The 9,237-nt window shown below is 49.9% G+C and overlaps 1 protein-coding gene across 1 annotated transcript; it reads right to left on the bottom strand.

Annotated features, from left to right (window-relative positions):
- Positions 1-254: 254 nt before the first annotated feature.
- On the bottom strand, positions 255-5,477 carry TMEM271 (transmembrane protein 271). Its single transcript, XM_054032994.1, has one exon. It carries the CDS (start codon positions 5,475-5,477, stop codon positions 4,494-4,496), a length of 984 nt encoding a protein of 327 aa, XP_053888969.1. The 3' UTR covers positions 255-4,493.
- Between the last annotated feature and the right edge of the window lie 3,760 nt (positions 5,478-9,237).

Genomic DNA, 9,237 nt, shown 5'->3' with positions numbered 1-9,237 from the left:
AAAAAGGCATCCAAAAACCTCTGAATGCTCTATAACTAAAAATATTGCTTAACTTACTTAAGTAGATTTTAATTCACAGCTGGGCTAATAAATTTAATGCCACTTTTCCATCTCATGCTTAGTATATATCCCTGAAAACATATTTTTGTCCTGGAAATTGCAACTAAATCTTATTTTGAGTAGCACTGTTAGGTATAACTATAAGACAAGAAGGAAAGATGAAATGAAGAGCATTAGGCTTTTCTCATAGGATATGCTGTGCTTTGAAACATATTTTATTGATCCTAAAATTACAATATCAATTATTGACATTTTTGTTGAGGATCAATCTCAGATTAAATGGCAAAATGGAGAAAAGGTTTTCATATGTACTAAGTCCAAACGCAGAAACAGATTGCCCTCATCACATTAACTTTTTTTTTTTTTTTTAGAAACCTTTTCTGATGATTAAACATGACATTTGAAATATATCTAAGTTATACCAGTCACCACAGTGCTTTTTGGTGAACCAAAGAAGTCCTATAGTGAAATCAAACTTAGAGTATGAACTGTACTAGTTTAATACAATTTTCTTTTAGCATCAAATGCTCTTTTTTAATTTACATTTATCCTGTCTGTCAATTACAATGCAAAATATAGTAACTTAATTAAGCAAGATGTTGGAGTGTGTGAAAATCACTCATCTGAATTGCTAATAGGCTGGTGGCATTTTTTCCCCCCACATAGAGGTCCAATTCTGCTCTGGCCGAAGACAATGGGCCTGATTCTCCACTGTCTTGTCACTTACAGCTGTGAAAAGGAATTGGAAAATGGAGGTGAAATGCTGCAAGGTCGGTAACCCACTTTATAGTACCTTTGCACAGATGTGACTAAACAAAGTGCAAAGCGGTGGCTGATCAGGCCCAATGGGAGTGTTGCCGTGGTCTTCAATTAAAGCAAGACAGAGACCTAAATGAGTGTGTATGTAGGGATACACATCTTAACAATATTTTCGTTGTTTTCCCCCCTTGTTTTATTATGTTTATGGAATAAAATCCTGTAAGGTAGTTTAGGCCCTCCCCCTCCCCCCCCCCCGTGACCTATATCAAATTTGCTTTTGCATTTACTCACATGACATATAATTTAAAAAAGATTAGAGGGCTCATGCTATCCAATGTAATTAACCTAAAATTCTAATACTACACCAGCCTATTTTCAATTTGGGCATAGTACCATATATACACTCTAACATTATTGCTCAATCTATGTAGTAACGATTTTCAAAATGACTAAAAATGGCTCCATGACACTTGGATCACGCTTGTGAAGCTTCTTCTTGTACTTTGTATTTGTAAGTTTCTTCTCACTGAGAAATAAATACACTTGCGTTTTACCGTAAAAGTTAGTCACCTGATACCTGAAACATTTGTATACCATCTTTAAGAAAACATGGCTTGTTTGGTCAATTTGCCTGCCTAATGTTATATCAATTAAAAAGTGTGTGACACCATGTTACCTTCTTCACACTTCTGGTGATACAAATAATACATATCTGAGCGCTAATATTTCATGCTGCATCTTATCTGTTGTGCCAGAAGACTAATATATTGTTTTACACATGTATTATGTATAGTAGCTAGAATCATTTGTGCTGACTCCTACTCCCACTGAGGTCAATGACAAAACGCCCATTAACTTCAGTTGTAGTTGGATTTAGATTGTTTTTCCGGCATGTTTTCCATCACTAAATTAAACTGTTAGTAGGGAAAAAAAGCCCAAGTGAAGATATGAATTTAGGAATTAGCTGATCCACAAACAATGTTTAAACATAATGGCATTCTGAAAAGATATTTAAATAACACAACAAAAAAGTGCTATGAATTTAACAATCTTTTAAAATTTTGACTTTAAAGTTATTCTATATTTAAACTTGAGTGTAATAGGTAGCGTTCTTGACTTTCCATTTATTTCCCTGAGCACTGGTCTTTGGAACAACTGGAGTTTCAGACTTATCTAATTTTATGAACCCTAAAATATTGGTATTTCCTGTTAAAAATCAATTTCTTTATTAAAGTTTTTAAAAAATTCCGTTGTATAGCCAAGATTTTAAAAATAGACACCTGTCGTTAGCCTTCTAAATCTTTATTTAGCCATTTCAAGTAATGGCCTGACTTTTAAAAGTACTCAGCACCCAACAATTCCCCTTTAAATTCAGTGAGTGGCTGGGGGCTCAGCATTTTTGCTAATCAAGCCACTTATTCAGGAGCCTAAATAAGGATTTAGCATCCTTCCTTCAGTTACCCATTTTGAGAAAAAAAAAATTAAAAATAAACCACCACCAAAAGCAAAAAACCAAATCCCACAACCTTGGCTCTCTCTATTATATAAAATATGATTTTTTTGCCTAAATCAGCACTGTATGTAAAGACTACAGGATTGGGTTTAAAGAGGGTGAAATTTTCCCCTTGTGCAGAGGGCCAGCATAAAGCCTATTTTGAAGACTTAAGTAGGACTTAAACAGGGCTTTCTGCTGGCCTTCTCCACAGGATAAAATCTCAGCCAAATAAACAGCACTGTATCTCTAGACTTCCACAATTTGGAACTACTTGGCAAACTTGGAATAACTGCATTTGATCCCATATCTAGATTAAAGATTTGTTATGTGTTTCATAGATAAAGTTTATTTTAAAAAGACTTCTAAGGCATTCTGCATTTTAGGCTATACAAAGTGTGCAAATCAAAACACTTTAGAAAACAAAATAGTGCAGAGAGGCAGCAACGTTTTTAGGCTAAAATGTTCTTTTACTGATTCTAAGGCTGTAAATTACTTTTTCTCCTGGCGCCTTAAAATTTAAAAATAATTTTCTGTCCCCCACAAAAATATGCCATAATTCTGATTTCCCACAACTACCTCTTCTTCCTCCTATCTAATACACTGACATTACACAGTAGGTTCCAAAATGAGGATTAACAGAAGGGTTCCTATTTGTATAGGATTCCATTTTAATACATGCTAATTAAAGAAAGAGGTGGACCACCACCCTCTGAAGTGTGGCTTTTTTGCTCTTTGGGCAACATTACTTAAACCTTCACCTTTTCTGTGCAGCATAAAAATACACTGTAGTTGTTTCCCTTAATTATTACTTTCTCACGCTATCTGATAAACTGACATCCCACAGCAGGCTGCTAAATGAAGATTAATAGTTTCTTACTTTGGGCTGGAATCCTTTTTAATATGTCTAATTTACAAAAGTTAGCAAATACAGTCTGATTTTTTTCTTTGTTTTCTGTGCATTAAATTACGCTTTCAACTTTTTTATTCTCCTGGTTTAGTGGGAATTTTAAGTATGGAAGGTGTGTTTGTACAACTTCTCCTTTAGAACTGTGACAATTACATCAATTAAGGCTGTTTAAAGTATATATTTTAAAATAAACTTTAATATTCAAGCTTACCAGATTGATGAATTGATAACAATAAGATGAGATTCTTTACAAGAGAAACTATAGAGTTGTACAAAATTAAACTTGTGTAAAACAAAAATGAGCCCTGCCTTGCATTAAAAACACAGAACCTGTTTACAAAAAGGAATGTAGGTGACATTTGGACTGCCTTTTAATTGCTATATCCTAATAACAACTCAGTTATTTTAGTAAAGGAACTGGTGATTAATTTTAGATTGCAAGGAATCTACCAAACCTTTTCATTATAGACGTTCCAAAGCTTTTACAGTAAGAAGTTAACAAAAGCAGGCACATTAGTGTACAAAAATGTTGCTGTTTCCTTTTCCTTTTTTCTCTGAAAGTGCAGGGGGGTTTAATGTGCATCCTACCAGACCCAACACAGGTTTTAACTCTCACTAAATTTTAAATAGAATTTAAATCTTCAAGAAAGTGTAAACATAAGAATTTCCCCAAACAGCTGTGGTAAACACTATAGGAACGTCTTTTCGTTGTTAAAAATTTCTCTGCTTGAGAGGTAAAGAAGCTTTATTACACTTTTCCCCTTACCCGGGCTGGTTATCATAAATGGTATACTTTTGTACCGTTAAAGCTGAAGAAAAGACTATGATGATGATTCACTTAAAAAAAAAATTGGCCCAAGAGACATCAGGGCGGGAAGAACCAACTCCTAAACGGTTCTGGTCCAGCCTTTTAAAACTCAATCTTGATATTTAACAGACACGACAGATGAAAAACTCCATCAGACAGAACCATGATCGTGAAAAATGTCCTAGTGGGCTCACTCAGTCACCCCCCGTGGGGCTCTGGCGGGGGTCTCACCACGTGCGGTGATGGAGCCAGAGGTTGATCTTTTGCAAGCGTTTTGCCTCAGCCTCGCCCCAGCGGGCGCTAGCGCGGCGAGACCAGGGCTGCGCGCTTTTTGCGCGGGCCGGTGCGGTGAGCCGACGGGATGCTGCTGCCAGCGGGTATGTCCCCCCAAGCTAGGGCAGGGGCCGCCTGGTGCTAGCGGCTGATTGTCAGCGCAGGTGCGGGTCCCCGGGGCCGGCCCCTCGCTAGCTGCTGTTGGCGCTGGGCTCCCCCGGGTAGATCTCTTCGTAGGCCGGGGGCTGCTCGTGGGGCAGCGGGTAGCAGTAGGGGTAGGAGGGGTTGAGCTCGGGGTCCATGGGCGAGTAGCCGGGCAGCTCCAGCGAGGGGTGCCCGCCGCAGTGCACCTCCACGCCGGCCTCGTCGAACACGTGGAAGACGCCCACGTTGATGTAGGAGACGGCCTGGAAGGGGCAGTCGGCGGGGGACAGCTCGGGCTCCTCGCTGGAGAAGATGGAGCCCTGGCTCGGCCGCGGCGCCCGCCGCCCGCCCGCTCCTCCGCCGCCGCCCCGCCGCCGCCTCCGCCGCCTCCCGCCCGGGGCCGGCCGCTGCTGGCGGCGGCGCTGCCGGCGGAGCCCGCGCTGCTGGGCCGCCTTGTAGTTGCGCACGAGCAGCAGGCTGAGCAGGCCCAGCAGGCACTCGAGCGCGTTGAAGACGGTGGAGAGCACCAAGCCCCGCTGGTAGTCCCGCAGCTTCTGACAGCGCAGCGCCGCGCCCGCCGCCGCCCGCGGGCCCCCGCCGCCGCCCGGGGCCGGGCCGCAGTAGTGCGAGTACTTCCTCTCCACCAGCGACACCGTGTCGCCGTCGATGACGGCCCCGGCGAAGGCGCTCAGCACGCCCAGCATGAAGACCAGCACGCCCAGCAGCAGGAAGTTCTGCCGGCCCCCGGGCGGCGCCTCGCCGCCCCCCGCCGCGGGCTGCTGCCCCCCGGCCGCCGCCTCCCCCTCCGGCGGGCGGCAGCAGAGCAGCGCCGAGCCCAGCAGCGAGAGGCCGGCGGCCAGCAGCAGCCCCGAGTAGAAGGCGCCGGCGGCGGTGCCCAGGCGGAAGGGCTCCCCCTTGAGCTCCGAGCCCAGCGAGAAGCACTTGAGGCCCACGGCGGCGGCGCTGAGCGCGCAGGCGAGCAGGAGGCAGCTGGAGAGCGCGGCGCAGGCTCCCCGGACACTCCACTTCATCCTCCGCTGCCCCTCCGCCTCCTCCGGCCTCCCCCTGCCTGCCTCGCCGCCGCCTCCTCCGCCTCCTCCTCCTCCTCCTCCCGGCGCCGCCTCCGCCTCATCCTCCCGTGTCCTCCGGGGCGGCGGCCCTTCCCGGCGAGGCGGCCGCCGCGCAGCGCGGGGACATGGTGGCGAGGGGGACCCGCAGCTCTCCAAACGCGCCGCCGCTGCCGGGCTCCGCTCCGCAGGCAGCCGCCGGCCTCAGTGAGCCAGGCGCAGCTCGCACACACTCTCCCCTCCTCCTGCCCGCCCTCCCTGCCGCCCTCCCTTAGCGCGGCTGCTCCCGCTCCCCGCCGCGGCTGCTGGGAGCCGATTAATAATTGATGGCAACAGCCCGGCTGCCGGAGCAGGGGCGAGGAGCGCAGCCGGGCTCGGGCGGGCGGGTGACCTCTTGCTGTTCAGCCGGGCGAGCTGCGAGACCCGGCCCGGCGGGCACAGGGCACCGGCAGCAGGGGGACGGGGGAAGGACTGGCCAGGGACAATGGCAGGACTCGGAGGGATGAGATGGGGAGGGCGGGGGCTTAGTCTTCAACTCGCCCTGCCCCACTCTGCCGCCGAGGCCACCTGCAGAGGGGAAGGAACGGGGCATCACCCCCGCAGTGGCACTGCTCTGCCCTGGCGGCTCCCGCTGCAGTGCCCCGACTAGCTCCCCCCATGGTGGTGCCAAGGCTGCCCTGCCCCAGAGGGCGGCCCTACGGGTCCTTGCAGCAAAGCGGAGAGAAGGGGAAAACCCCAGGAGCTGGCAACCGTGATTTATCATCCCTCCCTCCTTGCTGCTAATATTGGCAGGTTCCTTAAATTCCTTCCTCTTACCTGCTCGTGGAGGGGAAGGAGGGATTAGCTCCCCGGGATGGTTTCAGGGGATCTCACTGCATGGTGCACGTTATTTTCATACACGCCACTGTCATTTTTAGTACAGAATCCACGACCAGGGGAAGGGGGTTTCACGAGCGAGGTTGGATCATGGAAGCCTCTCCGAAGAGTAGTTAAAGGGATGGAGTGGGGTGGGGAGAGACTCCAGGTGGGTTTGCATTATTGGAAAGTTTAGCACGGGGGTACCATGACTTAACTGTGCCCGTGCTCGCGCATCCTATCTCCGGCCTCTGACAGGCTTCGGGGACGAAGGCATGAACTCAAACCCAGCCCCGAGGGAAAGGGAATGCAGAGCGGGGAGCCGCTCTCATGCGCCGGTGGTGCTGATACACCGGCCATTGACACGGAGCAGTGGGGTGTAGCTCTGTGAGTCAAGGTGGGTGAGGTTTTGCTTGGACCCAGCTTGTACTGGACCAACGTCTGCGGGGGCGAGAGACACGCTTTCAAGCTGCGCCCAGCTCCCGTCTGTAATTGCTGCGGACCCCCCTCCGCATCGGAGGAACTGAGCACCTGGGACCCAGCTGGGAGTTAGACACCCGGATTGCCTGCGCTGCAGGGTCCGCTCGGAGTGATGTGGTGTGCTTGGTCCTTTGGCTGGACGCGCCTTTGCTCTGCTGCCAGCGAAATACGCGCAGACCTGTTTTATAACCAGCGCGGATTATTTTAGGCGGTCCTACAGTACAGGGGCCCGGCTACACGACTCGCCCCTCCCCACGACATAGTCAAGCGATCCGCTCCCCGAAGAGCTGGCCACAGCCGGTCCGGCACAGCCCGGGAGCGCTGGCTTGGAGACGTGCCGAGCGGGTGGGTGGAGGGCTGAGGAGCTGCGGAGAATAGCAATGTGTGCTGCTTGCACGCCTCTTCCTCCAGCCGCTCCCGACCTGCCTGCCCGCTCCCAGCAGCGGGCTGCGCCTGTGGGACTCGGGACTCGGGCCCCAAGGCAGGAGGCGTGGGAGAGGAGCTGAGTGGGTGTGGGAGGGGAGCGGGGCCGGGGCCGGACCGGCGCTTGGGACGATTGCACCGAAGTGTGTTTCCGAGGCTGCCCTGGTGTTCACACGCGCACGCCTGGGAAGCCAAAGTTCTGTCCGCCGACAGCTCCGGCCCGCTGCGCTCCGCATCGCGCTGCGGATTAACCAGCTCCAGCCCCCGCCGCCGGATGAGGCACCTGCTGCGCTCACTGGACAGCGGGCGATGCGCAAACCATCTGCGTGCCCATTCTCCGCCGGGCACACGCACGGCCTCGCCCTCTGGCTCCCCAGCAGCCCCGGGTGTGTTGGGGCGGTGCTGCCCCCCAGCTGAGCCGGAGGCTGCATTTTGCCAGCCCCGTGGCAGTGAAACACGTCGCTCCATGCAGCTTTGCCAGGCGCAGACAGACTGCCCAGCCCGGTGTGATCAGAGGCAGGGGGTGGCGATGCGCCTCTCCTTTCCAGTGAGACGCACCAGAGAGAGGGGAGGAGGTCGAAGTCAGCCGTTCTGCAGGCAACCTCAGGCCCCTCATGTGAGCCCCAAAAGATTGGTGTGATTTTTTTTTAAATGTGTGTGTGTTCCCCAGCACGGTGCAAGCTGCTAAAATACACCGCTTTGCCTGGCTGATGGGTGCCCTCAGCTAGCCTGGTCTGCTGTCTTGCGTTTTGTTTTTCATTTTGGTGACTTTCCAGGAATAGCGATTGTGCAAGGTTTGGGTTTGGATTTGTTCTCATGGCACTTTGAGAGCGCCCCCTACCTTTAAAATATTAACAACACTTTAGTGGGGGCGGGGGAAGGGGTGGTCCAAAAGCCCCTAATTAATTTTCAGTGGGACTCGTACTCCTAAATTACTTAGGGCCAGATTTCCAAAGGGGTTTAGGCACCTAAAAGCAGCAAGGTACCTAGTGGGGTTTGCAAAAGCGGGAGGGAGGTGTCTAAAACCAACTGAAATCCCTCTAGGCACCTGCTGCGTCCTTAGGCATGTAAATACCTTGGAGAAGCGCACCCTATATCTTCCCATCTCCTAAAATGGCAAAGCACACTACCTGCACAATATTACACAACTGCTGAGGTCCCTACCCAGACTGTCAAAGGGATTTGAGTGCCTACCACCCATTGAAATCAACAGGAGTGAGGGACCTAAATACTTTTCAAGAGCTGGGCCCTTGTGTCCGGTGAAGCCTTAACTCCCCATCCATCCAGCAGACAGGCCCTTGGAACTGGTCTCTCTGTGTGTGGGAAAGGAACTGCATCTAGTAGGAATTCATCACCCAATGAACTAATTACACTTAGAATGGACAAATATTCCTATTTAAATAGGACAGAAATATAGAATTTGTATCTTATTGTTAAGAGCTTAACCAGATTCAGTAAAGGGTCAGCTGTTCATATTAATCCACAGTTACAGTAGATAGAATACAAAAATTATGCTTAGGGAAGAACCTGCCACTAGAGACACATTGGCGTTTCTTGTACCTTCTAAAGCATCTGGTTCTAGCCACTGTCAGAGACAAGATAAGGGGCAGTTGATCTGGTAATTCCTGTGTTTCTTGGGCCATCCCACCCTTTCTGTCGTGTTGGTTTAGACTGTAAACTTTTCCGGGAAGGGACAATCTCTCGCTATGTGTTTGTGCTACGCCTAGCACACTGGGGCCCCGATCTCCACTGGCACCCATTCCACATTGCATATTTCAGAATCATAATTGGGCATGAGGCAGGACTGACAAGCACAAGTTTAAGATGGGCATTAATAACGTTGGTAATGCATCTATTTCCCGCTGGGCAATTGGCTACTACTGACCTTCTCCCACATGGTCCCTGTCGAATCCTCTCCGAAATGTCTGGGGACCTTCCAAGCACCAGACTCAATAGGCAAGGCTAG

The sequence above is a fragment of the Malaclemys terrapin genome, chromosome 6 (genome assembly GCF_027887155.1).
Source record: "Malaclemys terrapin pileata isolate rMalTer1 chromosome 6, rMalTer1.hap1, whole genome shotgun sequence".
NCBI lineage: Eukaryota > Metazoa > Chordata > Testudines > Emydidae > Malaclemys > Malaclemys terrapin.
The sequence above is the reverse complement of the archived record's forward strand: the minus strand, read 5'-3'. Positions and strand labels throughout refer to the sequence as shown.

Bases quoted from the DNA above. Each gene is read 5' to 3' on its own strand.
- TMEM271 (XM_054032994.1), bottom strand. From the start codon at position 5,477: ATGAAGTGGAGTGTCCGGGGAGCCTGCGCCGCGCTCTCCAGCTGCCTC.